The following is a 24,896-nucleotide window of genomic DNA, read 5'->3' as shown; positions in this document are numbered from 1 at the left end:
GCCAGAGTGAGTGAGAGAGAGAAGACGGAAGCAGATGTCCCATTGGGAGGATCTATCTTACTGGCATTAAGGCAGGTATCGTTGGAGGCACACCACTCCTGAATTTGGGACAAACAGTCTGGTATGCGAGAAGAAGAAGTAGAGGATGAGGGGAGCCTGAGGGACAGCTGGGTGTCATCTGCATAACACTGAAAGTTAGAGCAGAAGGTAGAGATATGGTGTGCCAGAGGTGCCAGGTAGTGGTTAAAGAGCCAGGGAGAGGGGTTAGACCCATGGGGAACACCACAAGTAGAGAGAGATAGAAGAGAGTAAAGACCCAAGTTGGACCTGGGAGGGTCGTTCACTGAGAAAGAAGGTCAACCAGGCAAGGGCCTGACCAGAGATACCCAGGTTGTCACTGAGATGATTGAGCAATGTGGTATGATCGACTGTGTCGAAAGCAGAGGATAGATCAAGGGGAATGAGGACAGAAGGAAGGGTAGAGTCAAGATTGGAGAGCAAGTCTTCACAGGTGTTCAGGAGAGCAGCTTCCGTGCTTCTAGCTGCTCTGAAGCCATACTGGTGGTCATTGAGACAACCAACAGATTCAGTATGTAGATTAAGCTGGGAGATGGCCAGCTTTTCCAGGAGTTTGCCCAGGAAAGGAGTGATGGTGATCAGCGATAGTTTGGTTGAGAGGAAGAATCGGCAGAGGGCTTCTTAAGAAGGTGGTGCACAAGGGACTGCTTAAGGGGCGAGGGGAAGGTTCCAGTGGCAAAATAGTGATTGAAGAAATTGGCCAAGGGTGTTGATGCGGTCCTTAATGGTTCTGGAGGGGCAGGAAAGCACTTGCCTTGACAAGACTTTCATAGATCGGACTTGTCTAGAAGCATCGTCTCAAGTGAACTGGGGGAAGGAGGAGAAGGGAATGAACGACCGGAGAGTGACCTGGAGTGGTAGAGGGAGAGGAAGTAAAAGAAGAATATAGACAGGATGTCCTGCGTTTTAGTGGTGAAATGGGATGCCAAAGCTGTGCAAAGGGGCTGGGAGGGAACAGGAGAGGTAGAGACTGCAGCAGAATTGGCCAGCTCCTTGCAGATTTTGAAAAGTTTGGCCGAGTTGTTAGAGGCCGCCCAGATGCGGGCTTGGATGTAGGCTCTCTTTTTAGAGAGGACAGAGAGTCTGTATTGCCTTTGGAGCTGCAGCATGCCAGTTTGACAGAGGATGAGCTTGATGCCCTCCACTTCCTCTCAGCCACCCTACACTTGCTCTTAAGGGTGGCGAGGTCAGAATCATACCAAGAGTTGCACTTTGATGCAGGCTTCAAATGGACCCTGATGACAGGGGCAAGGACATTAAAAGTGTTAGAGATATATTTTTAGCATTTTTAAAGCGCTCACACAGCCCACGGGCATGGAGGCGCTATTACAGGAATAGTTTTTTTTTAAATTGCGTAATTGTTTCTTTTGTCTTAGTTGCGTTATTTATAATGCGCTTAAATACGTAGGGGTTTCTAAGCGTGGACCCGGGGATCGAATCTATGTTGCTTCGTGTCGTCTTACTTCCAAGGCGAGATAGAGAGATGAATGTTGGAAAGAGCTGTTTCAGAGTGTGCGTCAGCCGAAGGTGCAGTAGGAGGAGAGAAAGTAGCGGCAAAAGCCTCCACTGACACACGCTTCATGGGCCGGATGACCGAGAATGTGGGTGGCAGTGCTGCGGTTCGCTTAACTTGAGGGGTGGAGAGCGACAGGTGTGAGAAGAGATTAAAGTAGTCAGTCCAAGAGAAAGGAGTGATGAGAGGGTTGGGGATGGGGAGGTCTGATGAGATCAGAACATCCAGAGTGAGTCAGGACAAAGGGTAGAATAGTGAGAGTTGCAAAGGTTGTAAAAGAGCCCTGAGGGAGGGGCTAGTAGCATCCATGTGGATGTTAACGTCTCAGAGGAGGAGAAGTTGAGAAGTAGAAGCAAGGAGGGAGGGAGGTGAGGTCAGCCCACTCGGAAAGGAAGAGGGCGACCTGGCCTGGCGGCCTGCAGATGGTGGCTACAGTGAGAGAGAGAGGCCAGGAGCGGTATAGAGTCTGTAGACCAGGCATTGGACAGAGGAGTAGGCCTGCGTAGGATTGACAGAAGCAGGGATCCTCCACTCCGGGAAGATCAGGGCTACTCCCCTGCCAGGACGGTTGATTCTGGGTTCAGAGGATCTTGTAGCCATCAGGGAGAGAGTGTCAAAACTCCTGACAGAGCTGGCCATTAACCAAGTCTCGGTGAGACCGAGTACATCCAAATCAAGCTCTTCCAGGAGACGGCAGATGTCTGAGGAGTGTTTGACAACGGAGCGAGAGTTAGGAGTAGCGACGTGGAACAGATTGCCACCTTTGCAAGACTTCCGTGTAGGGGTACATGCATGAGATACGCCCTGCAGAAGTGTTAGAGGTGCCCGAGAATGGGCAGAGGAGGAGGTAGTCAGAAAGGAAGAAGAGAGTGTCAGAGAGGTGGCAGAGGGAGGAGAAGGCAGAGCGGCCAGAGAAGCATGGGCGGGTGCCGGAGAGGTGGCAGAGGGAGAAGGCAGAGCGGCCAGAGAAGCAGGGGAGGGTGCCAGAGAGGTCGCGGAGGGAGGAGAAGGCAGAGCGGCCAAAGAAGCAGCAGAGGGTGCCAGAGAGGTGGCGACAGAAGGAGGCGGCAGAGAAGCCAGAGACGGGTAGATAGGAGTAACAGGAGAAGAAAGGAAGTTGATAAGACGCGGGAAGCGTATATCGAAAAAGGAGATTGGCCTGAGGGCCCTGAACCAAAAAGGTACCATTTATGTAAACATTAATGATGGTCTTCAAGGTGTAGAAGGGGGGCAGAAGGGCCCCCCACCGGGTGCCACCATTAATGGGAGAGGAGGACAAAGGAGAGAGAACAGAGACCCAATGGGGAGTCCATAGGCCTGGAGAGGGAATGACAAAGAGGATGTCTTTGAAGATCTATCTGGAGGAAGCGCTGGTGTAGGTATCAGCGATAGGGAGGCCTGGGATGGAGACCAGGATGTCCCTTTTGAGCTTCTTCCTACCAGTCTTAGTGAGAAGGAAAAGATAGTCGATTGAATAGCAGTTAGAGAAGATAGTGGAGACAGAGAGCACCATGGGTTCGGGCGGAGAGTAAGGGGGGGGGCAGCCCAAGCAGGAGGGTGGGGGGTCACACGCTGGTGCAAACAGGAGGTAAGAACACCACAGAACAAGAACACTAGAGCCTTGTGGGGTCCTAGCGTGAGTGCAGAAAACAAAAGTACACTACAATGGAACTCAAAGGCGTGAGAATGCAACTAAAATGCAGAATACAAAGCTCAAAGTCCAAGGGGCCCTAGAGGGGAAGAAGAGAAATGCAAGCCAGCTGTCTGTCATTTGCCAGGGATGTTGTGGAGGTCATCCAGGATGGGAAGGGTTCCAGTCTTGTTGCTTTGGCCATTTTAGAAGCCTGATTGGAAAGGATTGAGTAGGTTGTTTGCTGTGATGTAATGTTGGAGTTGATATATTTCAAATAATTTCATAATTCTGGCAAAGTATGGCAGGATAATGATGGAACAGTAGTGTTCGGGCTTGTGGGGTTGAGGCATTGTTTCTTTAGGCGGGGGATATTTGTCCTGTTTTGAGTGCAGGGAATGGTGTAGTGCGAGAGACATGAGTTGATAATGTTGACCCTGCATGGAGCCAGGTTGGTAGTAACGTTTCCGGCTTCAGCTGGGCATGTGTCATCTAGGAAGAGAGATAGTTTAACTTTTTTGCAATGGTGATGATGGTGTTTTGGTTGATGGGGTAGGATGTGGCCCATGTGTGTGAACGTTTGGTGCTGGGGGTTAATAAGTGTCTGTGAAGGCAGGGCCTGGCTGATGATGCGACTTTTGGAGTGGAGGTCGTTCATAAGGGAATTGTAGACTGAGGGCGTAGGGGCATATTAGGGGTGGGTGGTGGTTTTGATGGTGATTTAATGGTATTGAAAAGTAAGATTTTTGGCGCTACACTAGCAGAAAAAAACAGCACAAACAATATTAAAGACATAAGATTTGTGGGAATAAGAAAATTACAAAGAAACTCCAGATGTGATAGCCGAGAATGTGAACTGAGAAAAAAAGAAGCACATCTCAGTTTCGAATTGAAAGCAACAGAATACGGTTTGAATAAGGACAATGAACTGAATGTTTTTTCTGTCATAAATAATTATTTCTGCTTTTTAATTTTGCATCCATCACTCTGCATCAGGGTTCTTTAAATCAGATTATTATACACCTGGTCAATAGTATTTGCGACACAGCACCAATGTGTTTGAGAGGTTTATTTAATGACAATTGTAATCCTTTTTCTGAAAGTCCTCACAAAAGCTTAAGGACTACTATAGCAGGTTCATGTTAGGTGGTTATTATTCATCCGATAACCTCCTACAACTGGAGGTTTGTTTTCTATATATCTGTGACAATTTGAGGTGTCTAAGGAAGATCAAGATGGTGGATGTTGTTTCATCAAGACCAGGCTTCAGTCTTGGCCTTCATTTCTTTCACAGCATGAAGCATTTGCTCTGTTGTAGATTTAGTCACCACTCTCTCCTCCAAACTGCTGATCCTCATCTCTGCTCGATTGTTCTATAACAAATGTTTTCAATACAGGACATTAAAGAGTCCAGCTTCGTACACACTGATTTAAATCCTGCTTACATTTCTGACAGCATATTGGCCAAATGTGTGGAATGTCGTGACTCAAGGGTGTAGAGTCTCCTCTATTGCCCAAGTCACGGGTTGTTTGCTAGAAGTCATCAGTCTATAAAATTCCACGCAGGCTTGCTTCTTCCTGCCAATGTCCATTTTGTGGTAGCCTCCAGTAAGATCATGAGTCCTTTAAAAGTGCTAATATAGTATTCAGTGCCAAGGGCCAGCTTCAGAGGCCAGATTAGATGAAAGGGAGAGGCATCAATCCAGACTACACGCAGAGGCAACTTCTGTAGTCTTGCTCCTCCAGGTGTGTCTGAGGATACCCCTACCATTGAACAAGGACTACCGGTTTGTCCTACGTCCTACTTCTTAAATCATAGGATAACAAATTATAGCCATACCATGGAGATTATGCACCAAGCGGATCCTCCAAATAGCCAAGAAAAGCAATGCGGAGATATTTAAATTATGCATTTGACATAAGGTTGTGGATGGACCCACAAAGTGTACATAGTTAGTAGAATAGGCAGCTGCACTATTTACATTGAGGGGTAGTTGACCAAAACAATCCTATTCGCCCCAACAGCACTGTGGCCTTTGCCACCCATACACTGTATTAAAGCCAAGTGTCATCTCCAGTGATCCCTGAACATGGAGCAGTCAAGCACTCACTCACAGGATGGTAACAGCCCTCGCCCCACGGGAAACAGACCACACTGTAAGCTATATTGCCCCGCATACGCTGCAACGCAAATCTAGTCTGGCATGCCCTGATCACTTATTTTCTTGCTTTTTTGTCTTCTATTCTCTATTTCCTTCTTTCTGTTTTCATTCTTTCCATTTCCTTTCTGTGAAGGGTCAGAAATGCGAGACTGACACAAAGGTACAGTTTTCTCAAGGTTTGCCATTTATTTAAAAGGAAAGGGTTTGATAAACGCCTATCTTTCCCTAGCCTAACAGAGGGGTCCCTGCCTAGCAAACTAAAACTAAATAAAACTGACCTAGTGTCCAAAATATCTCTGGCGCTCACACTAATAGATGCAACAAATTATGCAAGGAAAATATGGCTGACTTTAGTTCAACAAAACACTTTGATAATTCAAACTTAAAAGTTCTTGAAAGCAATCCTTGCAACAAGGGTTGAACTCCCTTACCCTGGTCAATTCGGGACCACTTAAACTACAGTTCTGATTCAACAAAGTTCTGTTCAAAGTAATAGAAAAGTCTTTGCCAACCACTGTGTCTTTCTCTGGGACGCAACAAATGTCTCTTAAACAAAGTTTCATTGATAATTCAAAAAACAACTCAATCATTTCCACAATATTGCAAGATGATCGCCTATCTTTCACAAACACAAATTTAAACCAATGCAATTGTTTTGTTATCATGTAACACTTTCTTCAGAAGAGCTACTTTTTTGTCAAGATAGCACTTCAATCTTTCTTAGTCATCTTCTTGAAATACTTTTGTCAGGATAGAAAATCAACTTGTCTTAGTAATGCCACTGCTTGTCAATATTAAACACCCTTTTTGGCACAAAGGTATATTACTGAATCAACTTCTTTCCTGGTTCATTCACCTACCAGGACGTACCACTCTATGCCCTTTCCTGCTATACTTGCCTGCCAGGAAGAAATACTCCTACAACTACTTTCCAACTTGATGGCAATATTGATTCCAAGATTCTCCACATCAATCTCTCTTGGAAAGATGATCAAATAACAACTTCCCTTTCTTATAGTCTCTTGACGCTTGAAAACTTGGGTTCCAGTTTTCCCCAAACTGAAAACAGAACCGAGAAGAATAATTCTCAAAATGTCTCTCAATAGATTCTAGACAGCCTCTTGACTGATAGCAGTTTGGGTTACAAGGTTCCTCCAATTCAGGTCCCAAAAAGGAAGAGTTGCACCCCTTTCGCCTCTGAATGGTTTCACAGTATCTTCTTGGCAAATTGAGATATATGCTTTCCATAAGGGGATGTATGCCTTGGTTGCTTTATTGAGGTTTTCTCACAACTTCTTGACTGATGAAAATAGTGGTAATGAGCTTTTCCCAGTGGTATTCTCAATATTGCTTTCCCATAGCCGCTTGGCTGTTGGTAATGCTGGTTAACGGTTTTCCACACTGGCAGTTCTACCAAAGTCTGTTGACAGCCTCTTGGCTGTTTATAATGCTGGTTATAAGCCTTTCCCACTGCTATTCCCTTATAAGGGAACTTTCTTCTTTGCCACTTTTGTTCGGTTTCTTTACTTGTTTGACATTCAGAAAAAGGTTTCTGCTTTAATTCATTAATTGTTCAGTATTCAAAATTGTTACATTGTAACTATTTTCTTAAATGGAGCACCCCGGTGTTAGCATTTACACTCAGCCAAGTCACTGGTTCTCTGCAGCGACTTCTTCGTGTTTATCATGCTTTGCAGCGGAGCTTCGGTGCTCAGCCTGCTCTCTCTCTCTCTTCTACGAACCTCCAGTAAGCTGCATGTCGGTCTACTGGCGCGCAGGCAGCTCTGTTGATCTTCTGCGGCTCTACCCATCTGCCACATGCTGCTCTGGGAGCATGTCTACTCTCCAGCTGTGCTTCTCCTTAGTTTGTGCCGCTTCCCGATGCACATAATCTGCAATTCAGTTCATTTTCACCCTCCGTGTTGACTTATGATGGCGTGCTTCTCGCCGTGGCTGCTGCTGCCCCTCTGAAAGCTTCAGCTTCCTCTGCTACACCTCTCACATGGCCTTCAGCAACTCCTTGGCTTTTTTCCACTGCTTCACCTGCATTCCACATGTGTGCTTCATCTTAGGATTTTAATATCCCGCTTAGGTGCCTTAGTCGGCAGCAATTAGACTGCACCTTTACATTCTGAGTCCTCATTGCCTCTGAGCCCTTCTTCCTCATCCCAGTACTTCTAACATTGTGGGAACTGAAGTCCATAGAGGATTGTATGACATTGGTTTGTTCTATGTTACTTTTAGTTAATTCAAACTGCTCAAGAATTGCACCACCCCACCCACCCTGCTCCCTGCATCCTTCTCACACCTGTAGGAGTGGGCCTTTGATCACTGCAACCCAAAGTAGGCCCGCCACTTAAGAGTAAGTGCATGTTTGTCCGGAAAGCAAGTTTATTGTCCACACCTTCGGGAGGGACTACATGACATCAAAGAGTCAAACTAATCAGAGTCTCCCTGAACCACACAAAGAACATACAATTTGCAACAGTTAAAACACTCCCACAGGTTTTGTTACAAAGTCAACCCCCACACATGATTGGTTAAACCTATACAATTTAACCATATTCTGTTCAGTTCCCACACTTCTCATTGGATACATTCATTTAAACTTATAATCGCATGTTTCATATTTACACTACACCCCTCTCTCGGGTCCTTCCATATTTGGTCACAGCCCCATCTCATAGTTACACAGTTTACACAACTTACGTATAGTTTTAGTTATTACAGTTTCCATCTGGTTGAAATCCCTCCACCATTTAATAACAGGCTCCCATGAATTTAGAGAGATTACATCTATATTCCACAATAGCAGCAGGCCATACGACAGGCTTGCTTGAAACTGACTATGGCTCTCCCTTTCAGGCCTCAATCAAGTAAAACCAGTCTCCTGGACATTCAAAGTGCAGCAGATCCAAGTTTCGGTGAGTCACATAAACTCCCCACAATGAGGGGGCACACGACACAGAATCATTTATTCATAATATCTGTCAACTATCCCAAAAAGCTTCCTGTGTATGTATATCCATGCATGTGTGTGTTATAGACTACTGTGTCCCCTCATCACAATCACCATTCACAACCTTCTATCTTGCATGTGCATGTTTAACTCTTTGCTTCTCATTAAGGCTGAGTGACACTCCATGCATTTATATTGTATCTATATCATATCAACAAAGTTGTCATTATATTGCTGGACACCTGCAAATCAAAAAATGTATCCTCTTACACAAATAACCCTAAAAGTAACATTTATCCCATTCACATTAACTACACTATATTTGTGCCAATTAGCAACATCACCGTCACCCCCACACCCCAATATGGTGCGCACAATTCAAACTTCTCTTTACCCATTGGAACCTTTATTCACTACCCCAACATTCCCCCTTTAGATAATACATTTACTAGCAAACCAATTTCCAATTCACCAATCTCACCTTCTCGGTGGGAATGAAACCTCACAGCCATCTCTCATACTGGTCTCACCAGGACCATGCTCATCCGCTGGACAATCCCAATTCGACCTTCCACTAGTTTACACAATCTGCCTGTTCATCACATTCACCCCAATCTGGTTGGGGGCACAAGACCACTCCTGGATTTATTTCAGAATCAGTTTGGGTACCCATGTTAGATGAAATGACAGTGTCCCCAGCCTTGTACAGGGTCACAATCATCATAGCATTGGTTCTAGGCATTTGGGCAGCACAGCACCATAGACACAATTGACAGGAACAAAAGATAATTAAGAAAAAGACAAAAATAGGTGTGAGAATCTTCATCCATGAGGGCACCCAAGAAAAGAGATTCCAAAAAAGAGTTATCAGCAATTTCCGCCTCAATCTTCATGGCCCCCCTCAGGTTGTGCAGTGTGGCAATCATCCGAGCCAGAGTTCCGGTGCCCAAATCATTGGGAGGTGTGTGTGTGCAACACATACTCCTGATCTTTTGGCAAACCCACCCTCCATAGCCGTTAGGTCGAGGATATACCCATTCTGCAACGCTACAAGCCTCAAGGTCCTGAGTTCTTCTTTAATTGCACTAAATGTTGATTCAGCAGAATTTATAAATAATAACTTGTATTGAACAATTTGCATCCATTTAGGGTACACCAAGGTTTGTACACCAGGGGCCAAAGGGGAAGTGTAAAACATCTCTGTCCGGCTGAATAGTCAAAATTGTTCAGGAATGTTCATAAGACCTAAGTGGATGCTGATTAAATGTAGTTTGATCTTTTCGATTGTTTCAAGGAGTGTGTTTCTCCTAAAGTCTGTGAAGTCCTTGGATTGTCCATATCTGATGGCACAAGGGATGCAAGGGGCACGTGGGACAGAAGGCTACAAATGTGGACTCAGATTTTGAATTTGCAAGTGTCTGCTCTGGGGAACCACAAGGACGGGCACGTGCAGGTTGGTGAGACTGCAAACGCCTCATCAGGCCAGAAGTAACTGCTTGTAGAAAAAAGGTCAGCATGACCAGAACAAGTCGAAGTGTTGCCATACCTCCAGCCAGACCAGCGATGCAAAGCGCGTGAGGCTGCAGTTTTGGTTCGTGCCTACAGACACTGTACCATTGCCCTTAAAACACAGAAAAAAGCGGGTAAGTAATTGGATCTTAGCAGGTTTCTCTGGCTCTTTGAGCCACGTTAAAAAGTTCACATACTTTTTCCAAACACTTTCATATACTAGGTTTACTTGTGCCACCCCTTATTCGGAGAGTTCCACCAATCCTCCTGCTCTGTCACTCTTCACCCCTTGCTACTGTCAGGTTTCGTGGGATTTGGATGAATGAGGTGAAATGAGGATATGATTAACATAGTATGGTTTGGGCCTTAACTTTCTGTGCAGAGTGTGGAGAGCTTCCCAAGTCAAAATGGAGAATTCCAAAAGGATCAGTGATTGGCCAGAAGTAAAAGAAAGGCATTGTTGGAACATTCTAAACCGCCTTTCATTGTCAGAAGCCCAGCTGGAAGGTCTTATGTTTGAAGCTCTTAAGTTTTAGAAAACTTTAGTTAGGCCCTTGTGCCTAATATTAGTTATTTGGACCAGGAAAGTGTTGGAGATTTAAAAAGAAACTTAGAAAACGTTCCGGTGAAAGAAAGAAGCAAGCTAAGTGATTTCATTATCTTTTATGGAATTTTATGATTATCAAGCAGGAGTTAAATATCAAAACTATTAATTAACTTGTTCCTGTTTTTTCTTAGTTTTTGTTTATATAGTAGTTCTTTTTGTTCTTTCAAGAATTTATTTTTGAACTTCTAGAACTGTATTTAAATTATTCGAACTGCGTCACATTTTTTGCACCTGGCAAATTGGAGTGTGGAGGTCTGTTATTCATTTTAGCGTCGTGTGTTTTTTCGGCCGTATAGAAGTTTATTGAGTACTGTACCTTTTGTCGGTAACAGTGCTTTTTCTTAGCGTCGGACTAGCGTTAGAAATCTTACACTGTCTGCGCAAGTGACAGTGTGGTAGCCACGCGACTCCGAGGCGTTATGTTTAATTTACTAACATTCTAACCTGCCGCGTGATCTTCACTGGGCTGCCTCTTCAAGGATTAGTCTCTGGAACTGAGGAATTACTCCTTTCCTGTTTGAGCAATTCATATTAAGAAGAGTGGAAGACTATTCCTTTACGCATGCGCCCAAGCCAGTTTCATTTTTGAACTCAAATCCTTGTTCATGTGCGCTTCCATTTTAGAAGGAGTAAACAATATCTTCACGCATGCGCATATTCTGGTAAAAGGAACGCTTCTTTTACGAGCGATCTTCTTTGCAAGCAAAAGATCCAATTATGAACACTTTTACACATTCAGAAAACAAACAATTTTAAATTAAATAGTTAGAGTGTCATTCTTGGAATTTGTGTTGAAGCTAGACACCAATACAAACTACATGTATAATATTTCCAGCGGGTTGTTTGGGCAAAAGACAGTTGAACTGCTTGAAGACAAACTCCTTAAACTGAGAGAGATAGCAGTTTTTTGCAAAACCGAATTGAAGAAATCAGTAAGAGCATCTAAGACTCTATTTTTATGTTTTCTTCAGTAGAATTCATACACGTCCTCTACGTAATTCACAGAGGATAATCAGGTATGGTGGTGTGTTTATTTACTTAAATTTATAAAGAGAAGTCAGAGCCAAGGAATTCAAAGGTTAGTGACTAAAGTGAATTGTTGTTATTTTCACCAACAGGTTTGCAGATAAAGAAGCTGAGCAAAACCTGAAGTTTATTATTTTGCCCCATTTTCCCCCTTTCCCTTGGGGGTGCTCTCAACTGAACTGTTTGATACCAGTTAAGAGGTTAGCATCCAAAGGGGACTGCGGGGGTTCAGCAGCTTCCGGGGATAACATCAGATTTGAGAAAGCCTGACAGTTCCCACTTATTGTTCACAATGATAAGTCATTCAAGATTGAACTGTACTCTTTCCATGCAATGGACATCCTTCTGTTTTTCCCCATCTGATAGTAAACATTCTTCTTCGACTGGAAGGATAGAAGCTGCTACATATTGGACCCTGCACAAGGCTAGGTGCACTAGACACTGAGCCTCTGCTACATCTACCTCATCAGGAATAAATAATCTAGGGACACAAGAAGCATGGGGGATAAGAGAGCAGATATAACACGACTCTCTCGCTCTCTCCCCACCCTCTTCATATGATGATACCATGTATTATCCTATGCAAGGGCCTGTACCTCATTTACTATTTCTAAATTTTCATCATCATTTACAAAATCTATTTCAAGGTCTTTTGTGCTCTTGATAATTGTTCTGCTGTATCCATAGTACTTAATAAGTCAGATCCATTTACATGCCTACTATTAAAAACATATACCACAGAAATTGAGAGAACTAAATCTACACATTCTCATACATATTTCTAAATCCATTAATTTGTTTTACAGTCTGAATAACAATTCTCAATCTTTATGCAATCCCCGCCACCTTTCCACTGGCATGGACTGCGATTCCCTATGGCACACTTATCTTTTCCCCATGTGTCAGTGAAGAGACTCCAGTGTCTCTTCGCACATCCATGACGTCGATCCAATTCTTGTTGCCCTGCACTTTGACTGCAGTCAGTGTAGCAAAGATCACCCCATTCATGCCAGCAGCAAACAAAGGAACGCACATAGATGGAGTCCCCGGGGAGTAGCAATGGTTGCTACCGATCTTCTTGTTCCTTGCCATCTTTTCCCATTGCTTGCTGATGTGATGCTGTAACCTGTGAAGACACAATCATGACGCTCTTATTTAAGGTCCTAAAATATTCCCCAAACTCTTCTCCAAGAATCTCTGCTGACTTATATGCATCTGAACCTGTGCATGCGGGTGAGAGTGGTGCTTACAATCTTCGGCCTGTCACCACCTCGTGAGGACTAAGATGGGGATTTTTCTCTGGCTTATTTCGTAAGTAAAACAGGGCCAACTGAAGGCAGTACAACCAACTTTTTTTGAAATTCACTACATAATTTGGACAACTGCATTTTAAGCAAACCATTAAGTCTTTCCGCTGTTCCGTTGGCCTGTGGGTGTTAAATTGAGCACAACCTGTGCTTGATCCCCAGAAGTGATCTAATATCGGCAAATAATGCATTAAAAAAATGGGTCCCATTATCTGATCTCAGGACCTCACATATTCCCCTCTGTGGAAATACCTCCCACACCAAAAATGTAGCTGCTGATTTTGCATCAGGGTGCAGGCAGGTACCAACCTCAAGCCATCAAGAAAATGGACATACAATTACAATCAAATACCTAAAGTTACCACTTCTGTATCATATTGCCAAAATTGATATGCAGTTCTCTGAAAGGACCTGAAGGCCAGGATATTACCCCTTTTACTGCTTTCATGGTATTACCAGGATTGAATTATTTACAAACCTATACAGTTCCCTACGAACCTACTAACCTGTTGGTGAATGTTTGTTATAAACCACTCCTCCTGGAGTTCTGTTCATATTTGTTGTCGAGACAGATGTGACGGGTAACCACAAGCATCATCTCAGAAGGGATGTTACAGAGAATGGTGGCAGGATTCGGTACCACCAGAAACTCTGCTTCAACAATGTTGTTCAGAGGTCGCAAATCCTGGACCATTCTCCAACTTGGACCCCTTTGCTTTCTTCACAGGGTAGATGGGCATATTACATGGGGATACAGATGATTGTATAATGCCCTGCTTTAACAAAGCCGTAATGGTCTCAAAAATCCCTTCGTTTGCCTCCCTAGACATAGGATATTGCCCAACTCGTGGCAATATTGCTAGTGGTTTTAATTTAATCTGTACTTCTCGTACACTTTTCAACAACCCCACATCATGAGTATTGCTGGTCCACAAGTGGTCCAGCACTTTCTCCAAATCCTCCTTCCAATATGGTGATGTTTTCCTAGCGACGAGCATGGTCTGTGGTACTTCCCTTTGCTCTTTCATTACCTGGCAAAGCACCCGAATCTCAAAGACAATCTCTCCTGTGTCCTCCACATCCTCAAACAATTTCTCATCGGACAAGTCTGTTAACGATGAGGTTGGATTGATGCACAACACTGTGTCCCATTCGCCGCCTTCCTCATCGGTGCCTAAAATAAACATCTTGTCTTTCTTGACAACTACTGCTTCTAACAGAATGGTAACACTTGTCCCTGGTGCTATCGCCTGTGATTCAGCATGCCGAAACAAAAATTCAATAGGTATACGCCATGTTTATTCTTTTATTCCCGGGACCCGATTCAATACAATCATCACCCCATACAGAAACAATGCTAAATGCACTGGGAACACCCCTTGTCGTACTGTCACTGCAATACGCAGGGGAAAGCGTTGCTTCTCTCACTGGGTACAATCCTGGAGTCGAGCATACTATGCTGTCTATCAAAAAAGTAATCAAATATGAAGCATGCTCAGGAGATCCCTTCCCAAATGATTCACTGGGGTATTCTTACAGAATAACAAGGGACCAGATAAAATGTTCTTACCTACCTTGATACGCAGATCCTCAGTGTAAGGAACTGACAGGACAACCCCGGAAAATCCCTGTGTCCATCGTTTTGCCTGAAAGGGGAAAATCACCTTCTTTGATACATGATTTTGTGGCCCCTGTATCGACCATAAATAAAAACATCTGCTCACCTACCTTTACTCCTATCCGAGGTTCATCTTCCGGTAACCGATAGAACTGGACACATAAGAGATCCGTGTGGGTGAAAAAGGACTTCCTCCGAACACACTGGCTGCGGTGTAGTGGGTAACTGTCCTGTGGAGTAGACGGGTTGCTCCCAGGCCTGTACCGGTACCTGGGCTGACACGGTTGATGGGTGTGCGCAGGTCTGTGCCATTCCAGCTCCTGTGTTCTGATCAACCTGGACTTGCTGCGATGGCGCAGAGCTTGGGGCATATGGCAAGGTTGGGGGATTCATTTGTGGGAGACCTGCATTGAAATATTGTGGCCGGCTTCGACAGTCCCATGCCATGGTGTCCCATTCTCCCACACGCCCAACACTGCACTCCATGCATTGTTCCATAACCTCCTCCCATCGGCCCATTAAACCTGGGCCCCATTCCTCCAAACCAGCCAAATGATCCACTACCCTGTGAAAATCCTCTCCTTACCCCGTGGAAATCCTAATCGGTCTCGGTACAGGTGCGTACCCGTCCATCCATCCATGTCATATTCCGGTATCCATTTGTCCCTGCTGTCATGATTGTCCCTGCTGTCCCTCTGTTTAGCTGATTATCATCGCTTCTTCTAAACAGATCTTTGCCAACTTTTTCTGAACCAGCTTGGCCTCAGCCTTTTGTGCTTGTTGCATGCTTTCCTTCTCCTGCCGCCTTTTACAAAAATGCACAATGTGTGCTTGAATCTCCTGCCAATTCTTGTCCTCTATTCCTACCACTTTATCCAGATCATGCTGGACTTCTTTGGGGAGTCCCTTTTTTAACATGTGGTAAAAGCTAGCCCATGCTTCTCCAGTCTCGGCCCTCCACATTTCTAGAATGATTAGGATATGGACGGCAGGATACTCATCAAGTTTCCTTGTTTCTGCCGAAATGGAGTTCATAGCGGGCGTATCGGGGTACATAATTCTCAGCGCCCCTTAAACGTGTGCCCTATGATTATTAAAAGTCGCTCCATTATGGGTGTTCATGTTCACTTGAATCCCTGGATATCCTGCTTTTGTCCAGTGCTCATCTGCCCATTCCCCCATCAAGGCTGTGGAAAGGCTTTTCATGTCCCCAATCGCTAACATGATACCGGCAGTTTGTTTTTCCAAATCATAAATCCACTTCCCTGCCCCTGCAGTGAGCGCAGGAAGCGACTTCATTAGATTATTCTGGTCCATGTATGATCACTGGACAAAATATGCCTTCCTCTGATCCTTCTGGGGTAGTGGGCATTGAGCCACCCCTACCTTTACTGGGGCTGACCCCATCTGTCCTTGGCCTCTTCCTATAGTCATGTGAGCTCCACAGCGCATCCGAAGGCCCCATGGTGTGCTTTCCCTGGTTACTACTGGAGCGGGAGGTGCAACTACTACCTCGTCTTCCCTGCTCATCGTCTGTTTCCCATTCATCCTCTTCCTCCTCTGTCCCTTTTACCACATCCCCTAATCTTTCTATGGGTAGGAAAGCATAACCGCACTGCTGTAGCATGCCACCTCTCTTTCTCCTCGTTCTGATTCCATACCTGTGATGGCATGTCCTTCCTCCAGATCCACATTTAATCCCTTTATAACTGATTTATCTAACCTAACAAGGATCTGACCATGCCTCCATCACCCTTCCTCAACCTCCTTCACTTTCCTGTTCCCTTCTTCCTGTTCTTCACTCCTGCTCTGTCGTAACCGTGATACTTTATTCTCCGCTAACCTTACTACTTCTTCCCGTTTCTGTTGCTCGTGCTTCTCTACTGTCATTCGCAACCTATCTTCTATTCTAGTGACGGGGCACCTCCTCCCTTCTGAGCTGTTCATCGCTCCTTCCTCTTATGGTTCTCCTTCGCTCTTGTTCCTCCAGCTTCGATTTCGGTGCTGGTCTAACCGTCCAATAGACTTTTCTCATTCCACCTTCCATTCGAGCCCCATCAATAACCTTTACTAAAGAAGGTATTATCCTTCTGCTCTCTTCATGATCCCATCTTTCAAAAATTGGAAGCGACAGAAATGTCATCCCTTTCCGTCTTGTAACCACTGGAATGGTTACTGGAGAGCATGGAGGTTCAAACTCAAGGTTGGTATATTCTGCGGGCTATAAACGATAGCACCCATATGGGGGCAGTGTGGAAAACATTCCTACACCCTCCTTTCTCGTCCCCTCCTTCAACGGTCATCATTTTATGTGTCTTTATACTCAGTTACTAGGAAAGTATGCAAGTTCTCCAACATACCCCTATCGTGAAAACCTTTGTTAGGCCAAGAATTGATAAGTTTGCCTTTTGTTTCCCCTCAACCATTCTCAATGGTATTTTAAAATCTTTACCTTATATCAGTGGAGCACCTGCCATAAATTATTCAATGGAGTCTCCATACTTGAAACCAACCTCACTGAAACACATTTTCAAAAATCATGATATAAACACCAAGAACAGAACCCGCAGCACAAAAAAATCACTACCCACAAAATCCCTTTTCCTTTCCCTGTTCTAAGAAAGGAATTTCCCACACTCGCTTTCCCCAGAACCGTCTCAGTACTTATACACTCCTCAGGTGTACACAAAAGACAGCATATTTTCAAAACACCTGCCGGCCAAAATCCTCTTTACTTCTGAGATTTCTCCTTCATTTGAGCATAAAAGGAGCGCAATGTTTTCCAATACAACCAGCGCTTCAGATAAAATTTTGATGTGGGAGTATTTTATTCACTATTTTTTAAAGTTGGGAGTACAATTATTTTTTAGAGGATAAAAAAGTAAGTCTGATTCCTGATGGGAGCATTTTATAAGTGAGTGAAACACATTTTTAACTAGAAAACAAAATGTAATAATCATTTCTTTGTACCTAGTATTCATGTACATTAAAAGATACAAGTTTACCTTTGTGTATCAGGCATTAACAATAATAGTGCCTTTCTCTTGAACTACGTACACTACTGGTCCAAACATATCCATGGAGCTGTGTGGCTGAAAGCAAGTACAAAAGGTACTAAGTGCCTGGTTCCTATTTTTTGCTGGGAGTATTTTTTCTACTTTTTTTTATTTCTTGAGAGTATTTGCCTTTTTCATTGGATTAAAAGTGGGCAATACAATCTGTATCTGTATGACTGACTAGAACACAGCTGCATCTCTCTCTTAATAATAATAATTTTGCATTTATATAGCGCTACAAACCCTCAGGTATCTGAACGCTGCTTATTATTACCCACGGTGTGTGGTGGTCATTTATCTACATCGGAAGGATAAAAGGCTGAGTTTGGCCCTGCTGGGATTCGAACCTGCGCTAGCAAGATCTGCATGGATGTCAAAGCAAGCGCTCTACTTGCTGTGCCACTTGACCGGCTAAACTTATTCTTTACTAGTACAACACTCTTGACTACAGTGCTGTCTTTGCCTGACTACAGGAAGATACCCTTCACCACTTCGACTAACCAAAGTGTATGTAGCGAATGAGAAGGAATATGAATTCCAATATTACCCAAAATGGGTTTACAGATGAATGTAAGAGAAAAGCAAGTTTTGCAGTTGTATAAAGTAAATCAGATTAAAAGCATTGGCAGGAGAGTAAACTAGGCAAGAGCAAGTCTGCAAGTGTGTGGAGTAAATCACGCGAAAAGCCCTGTCAGGAAAGTACACCAGGCCAAGGTCAAGTTTACAAGTGTGCAAATCCAATCACATAAAGAGGTTCTGGCAAGAGAATACACCAGGCAAAGTCAAGTCTTAAAGCAAAGTGGAAAAGAGCCTGGCAGGAGAGCACACAGGTATCCTGCGAGGTTGGAACTTACATCCAAGTTGTTTTCTGTATACAAGTATTTTGTTGAACAAAAATCCCAAAGGAAGATTTTGAAGTTTCTTGAAGAGAAACTTGGAGAAAAGGAGTTGTCTCCTGGAAATGTGAACTTTATCCATTGGGAACGTTTGTGTTGGAATTACACATTTATTTTGAACTTGAATGTTTGGTCACTTACAAGGCCAAAGACATTACCCTTCACATATTAGAGTTGTTTTGTAGAATGTGAGGGCAAGCATAAGATTTCAGTCACAGGACATTTTGCTTTGGACATCTTGACACTGGACAGGCCTTTTAGTTTAGGTTGAAGTAGGGATAGCAAGGACTTTTCAACCCCTTTCATTTTGATTAAAGGGTTATAGCCAGAACTAAGAACTTCCTGTGTCCACATCTCATTCCTGGCTCCTCATATTAAGCTCTTGCTTCTCACAATTTTCCTACAATGAGTTATTGCTCGCCCCCTCTGCCTATACACTTTATTCTGAATGTCCCAAGGCCGGTGAATTATCAGTTCCTTGATGTCCCATGCCTTGTCGTGTGTTTCCCTCGCACCCCTTTTTGGGCATGACAAACTATTTTGTTTTGCAGTTGCTGCTATACAGTCAACAATAAATAAATAATTGTCTGTGCTCCTTCCCCTGTAGCAGGGTAGGGCCACCACCCATGTCTGTTGTACTTCTGTGATACAGTCCATCATCTTATTACATTGCATCCTATTGTCTCTTCTGCATGTCTCTTTATCGAGTGAGCTGTAGTTATTTTTTGGTTTGGTCAAGCCAATGCCCCGTCTGTGTGACTCAAAGATAATGCATAGTGATGGCAAAGCTACTCTCCTTCTGGACCAGAACCTTCTTGGAGAACAATCATGTGTTCAGCAAAACCCCACCACAGCATGTGTAAACATAATATCTAGGTTTCCAGGAAAGAATGGTCTTTATTCTCAACAGTACAAACCCAGCTTTAGTGCTGGCAGATCCCATTTAAGGTAATGGTATCAAGTGCAGGAAAGCATGGCATTATTGTTGAAAAAGCACCCTTCTCTATTTTGACTCTTCTTAGTTCATGGTGCCTATAAAGCTTGACAAAAGAGCTGATGGTTGGAAGGTTTAGAATAAATATTAACCTCTGGCATCTCTCCGGGCAACCCTCCAAACCATCATTCTTCAACTGCCAAGCCATTACAAAAGGGGAAAGACCATATGAAAATCAGGCTTAGTGCCACCCCTTTCTGTAATGGCTTGGCAGGTGAAGAACGATGGTCTGGAGGGTTGCCCAGAGCAATACCAGAGGTTACGATTAATTTGAAACCTTCCAGCCATTGCCTCTTTTGTTTTGCCTATCAAGCTTGTACAGTGAAATTATTCTTCACTGGGTATGAATTTACCTGTCAGAATATCAATCCTTTAAGCCTAGGCAACCACACAATTTCTCTGCTAAGGGTATGGTTTGCTGTTTCCCACATAAGCCGTTGTTTGCTATTGGTATGATCCGACACTCCTTTTACAGAGAGCTCTATTAATGGCTGATACAAGATCGGCCCATATGAATCAGTTCTGTGGAATCTGTCTGTTCGTGGTACCACTGATCCTCGAGGTTGACATAGGTCAGGCACCATCCCTACATTAGGTTCCAGTGAAAATTCCTTAGAACCTCTGGCCAATCAGATATTCATCAAATGTTTCAAAATCCCTTCCACTATAGTACACAAGTAGCACATGAGGGAAGTAGTCCCTTTCGGCCCACAGAGCATCCATTGCATGTAGTATCAATTGCAACTCTAAGTTCTCCCCATCCTGAGATTAGCAGGTCGCTTATGTCCATGTCCGAGACCACGTCACAGGTGATCCTATATCTCTGATGATCTCAGATTCTGAAGCCAGCTCATCTACTCAGTTTCTGTGTTTTCAACTAGTCAGAAGGATAACAGTTTGATCAGAATCGGCAGATTGTCCATTTAGATTTTGAGCAGCCTCCAGCCTCAACGTCTTCTTGCCCTTGTGTTCACAGATACTTCAAGCATCCATTTTTAATATTCATAAGCAAGTAATGCAAGAAATACATGATGGATTACAAACTTACAACTGCGTTAATGTTCATAGAAGCCAAGACACTGATGACAAATTCACCCAGTCAACAGTAAGGATAACTAGAATATCAAAAACCTTTCCTTTGGTAGAACAGATGGAGAAAATAATGGAGGGAAGGATTATGGCAATTTAAAAAGAACATTTTAGAAGATTGAAGGCTGGAGCCTTATTTGGAAACTTGAATTTGAGAGTCAAAAAGGACAAATCGTGAAACCTATTCCTCTACTTCTCTGAAGGAGAATCCTATTTTGGATTCTTCATAGTTCATTATTTTAAATGCTATCTATATTTTTTCTTGTATTTCCAAGCGTGTTGGTGCTAGTAGTGAAAGAGAAAATGTTTTAAATATGATCATAAAAAGAGATGTACTCCAAGCATTTAATTTAAAGTACTTTAAATAAATGAAGCATAACGTAGTTAACCATGCCTTCCATGTTTCTGTTACAGATGAGGAAACCGCATTGGATTGCAATTTTGATGACGATTTAAGAGAATACCACAAAACATGTTGGCAAACAGAATTCAAACCAGTGGCTCTGCAGCTTCTAGACAGGATTCAAAGGCACCATACATACCTTGAACCTCTGCCCGCTCCTTCTTTATGACAGAACTGCTTATTTGCATGAGTGAAAATACCTTCAATAGTAAATGTCCTGATGTTTAAACCAGACATGACAAAAGTAATGCTTCCCAATAAACTAGCAAATGTTTTATTTAAGTAGAATCAGATACTGATAATATATTTTTGGAATATATTTGAGATTTTACATTTTCTGATAATTATATTTATGATTCGTAAGTTAATATTGTATAAAGTTGTATTGTTTGATAAAATTAAAGAGCTGAGTGAAGAAATTGACACATTCTACTTTTTGTACACCTTCACTAAATCCACACACACAGTGTGCACTCAGAATGGCAATAGAACTACTGATGTTTGCAATAGGATATTTTAATGTCCATTTTTTTTTGTCTTCGTATATTTAAACCTTTAAAAAACATTTAATCAAAAGACAATACAAATGAATAACCAACCATATCCAACAACAATGCATAAATAAAACACAATAAAACATAGCAGATTTTATCGTGAAACAATGTATGTATAGTTTTTCAAAAAATAAAAAAAACAACCAATCTGCCTGGCTCGAATATCTAAAGATATTTAGATGCATATTTGATGTCATATGGGAACTCACTATAAGAAGCATATCAGTATAGCAGAATATTGAAGCAACAGTATTGAGTCCCATCTTGTGTCCTATTCATCAAACAATTAGATCAAATATATAAGCTTTAGAACATGATTTTTAAAGTATCTTCAGTATCAACAATATATCATGCCGTATTTCAAAATAAAGGCATTATGACAGGTCACAGATATTTTTCAGAAAAGCAGTTACCCTTTTCCTTAATGCAATAGTATTGCCATGTCTCATTTGATGCCACAATAATTCTCTATTTACACAATATAAATGCTTGACAAATTGCTCAAAATATAGAATACGTTGATTAAGCAAGGCTGGACAAATAAGTAAAATATGCTGCAGAGTTTCTTCAGTACCCTCATTTTTACAAAATCTACACCAGCTCCATGTATCAGTTATCAAATTCCATTTTTTAAGAATATAATTTGTTCTCAAAACATTTAACCTGAATCTCATGAACACATTTCGTAGATTTCGGCAAGGATATTTTTCCAGATAGACCTCAATTGTAGGGAAACATTTCCAAAATGAACATATCTGGTTGGAAATTTTCGACTGCATAACTGTTCTTACAGTCTGTTGCCAATCATCACTTTTTAAAATCTTTTTTACTTTCAAGGGGTTCGACACAGGCAATCAGTGGAGTCACCTAAATTGGAAAGATACATCTCCATATTAGCCATCAGTTGATTACAATAAGTATTGTTATGGTCCATTCCCGCAACTGTGTAAAGAACTTCTGGTAGATTTATTAAACATTTTTTCCATAACAATATTTTTTTCCATATAATAATAGATTTCAAAGATTGAAGGCCTAGCTTGTATCTAATTGCCTCAATTGATACACATTTAGGTATATAGAATAAAATTCCTTTCCATATTAAGCTTTCTAATGATTTTACGAAGTCAGTATTTTCCAAATCATGAAACTCCATACCATACATTAATCTTGGAATTCCCTTCATAACATAGAAATTTCTTAGTGGAACCATTGTGTATTTACAGTATTTGGTCTCGAATTTACGCATTTGTCGTAGGGCTATCTGCTTTTGTTCTCAATTGATTTTTTGTAATCCCAATAGAGCCTGACCCTATACAGTAGTATCCTAGGTATTTAAATGCATTCTGGCATTTAATACGTTTACCTTCAACATGCCATGTGAATCCTAACCGATTCTTTTTGGGTTTACCCAAGCATATAATAGTTGTCTTAGATGCATTGATTTTTAGATGTATTTCTAACACAAAAATAACAAATGCATTTATCATTCTTTGTAGGCCTACTTTAGTACAGTCAAACAACAAAAAATCATCAGCATAATCTTGAGCCCTTTTTATACACTGGGATTACAAGCGCTATTCTCCAAGACTCGGGTATAGTTTTGGTCAGTAGTATATCATTATGTAGAATGTGTAGGATTTTTGCCCACAATATGATGTCAGACTTTAGGATTATATTAGATAGATTATTAGGTCCGGGAGCAGCAGAATATTCTGATTTTCCAATTATACGAGAAATAATTTGAGTGAATAGCAGATCTTTTTGGGTTAATTCAGCATTGTTAATAATTTGCCAAAAGTTGGAAATGTCATTACCTTTTATGGCATTAAGCATTTTTTCGCCATCTAGTTGGGCTGTTATACCCTTGTGGCTAATTAACCAATTTTTATAATGCTGTTTTATTTTTTTAGTCAGTATTGATGTCTGACCAGTAGTATAGCCATCTTTCAAAATTGATCGAATTTCTTTCCTCATAATTGACTTCTGATTTTGAACCTCAATATCAAAGCAATGTTCATGCCTACATCTACTTTTACCAGTTGGATTGTTAGCCTCTACCAAATTAAGTCTAATATCATTGACATGTTTTGAAAAGGTACTTGTAGAGAGATTCAACAAACGTTCTTCCCTAGACATTTCATCAAAATCCCGTACTAGGACAGAAGTAAATCTCTTTGTTTTGGCATAAGTCCATCGCATTCTATTTCCTCTAGAATTCACAAGCAAACCCTCAGTATAGGAGGATTCTGTTAAACTTGTATAAATTAAATCGATGTGTAGCAGATTATGATCACTAGTAGGCATATCAACCACAGTAAGTTTTGACATATGTTTATCAAGCCCAGCAGTCACAAAAATGTAATCCAAAATAGATCTGCTACCTCTGTCATTCCATGTATAACAGTTGTTATCAATTTGTATCAGCCCCATGATTTCTGTAAAATTGGACCAGATAGCCCCCCTCAATTTGGGGCTACCGGTTCCAGTTTTAATCTTCGTGTTGTCCAGTTTGACATCAGACATTAACGCATCAACCTCTAACTGCTCAATATTGCAGTCCGAGTTCAAATCACCTGCTATAATTACTAGCCCATTCACATTAATTGCACGCCATTCATCAATTTTCTTGGTCAAGTTGATCATTTCCTTATTCAACTGTTTATCCGTGTATTTAAACGGGTTCCAATATACATTTATAATACAAAGATGCATAATTGTAACACCAGTATTGATCTCATAGGTCACAGACAATAGTGAATTCAGACTAGACCATTGATTGATTATAACTTAACACGCTATTATGAGGCCTCCCGTTGGTCGTCCTTTGGCACCTTTTGTGCCAGTCAATTGTACAATATCAACACTTTCCCATAATAGCCCAACAGTAGCCCAGGTTTCTTGCAATAATATCAAATCATAATGTAGCAACACGTCTGTCACTTTGATATTTTGAGTCAAATGAAGGTACCCTTGTGAATTCCAACTTGCGAGAGCAATTTTTCCAACCTTGTTAGAGGGGTGTCCCCAATTCCCTCTGGGTATTGATGGATTCTCTGAGTGAAAGTACAAACCACCTCCATTCTTGTTTATCAACATTATCAGTTGTCGAGATGCTAAGGTCAGCCTTAGATGTATCTAGACCACTTCTCTCAGCAACATTCGTTGTTGGACACCTTGCAATACCCGCTTGCAAAGGCGGTTTGTATTGCAAAATGTCAAATCCCCTACGTTGTAGTGATTCAGCTTCCCTTAGCAATAAGCTTCTTACCAGGGGTGACAGAATCACCAAGCGCACATAATCAAGCCTCTGTTTGTGAATAAAGTCCACCAGGACAATATCCGCAGATGTTATTAATGCCAATTCAGGAATAGCCGCAAACAAAGAGAATATATGGTCGATTGAAAGATATTTGGTTTCCCTCCCAAAACAATGTTGTCAATATAAGGCTAGGTAAGTAGTTCAGGGCAGGTTTTTAAAGGTCGTAAACATCATTA

General features: G+C 42.1%; 1 protein-coding gene across 2 annotated transcripts in view; it reads left to right on the top strand.

Annotated features, from left to right (window-relative positions):
- ARMC2 (armadillo repeat containing 2) overlaps nucleotides 1-21,270 on the top strand; it is a 948,787-nt gene extending 927,517 nt beyond the window's left edge. For both annotated transcript variants that reach the window (XM_069606547.1, XM_069606546.1), the window contains one exon: nucleotides 20,859-21,270. In XM_069606547.1, coding sequence (XP_069462648.1) covers nucleotides 20,859-21,016 — 158 coding nt within the window. In that variant the 3' untranslated portion in view covers nucleotides 21,017-21,270. The remainder of the gene's footprint in view (nucleotides 1-20,858) is intronic.
- The last annotated feature ends 3,626 nt before the right edge of the window (nucleotides 21,271-24,896 follow it).

Source organism: Ambystoma mexicanum, chromosome 4p (assembly GCF_040938575.1).
Source record: "Ambystoma mexicanum isolate Mex_15411 chromosome 4p, UKY_AmexF1_1, whole genome shotgun sequence".
Lineage (NCBI taxonomy): Eukaryota > Metazoa > Chordata > Amphibia > Caudata > Ambystomatidae > Ambystoma > Ambystoma mexicanum.
Note: the sequence above shows the minus strand (reverse complement) of the source record. Positions and strands in the feature narration are given on the sequence as shown.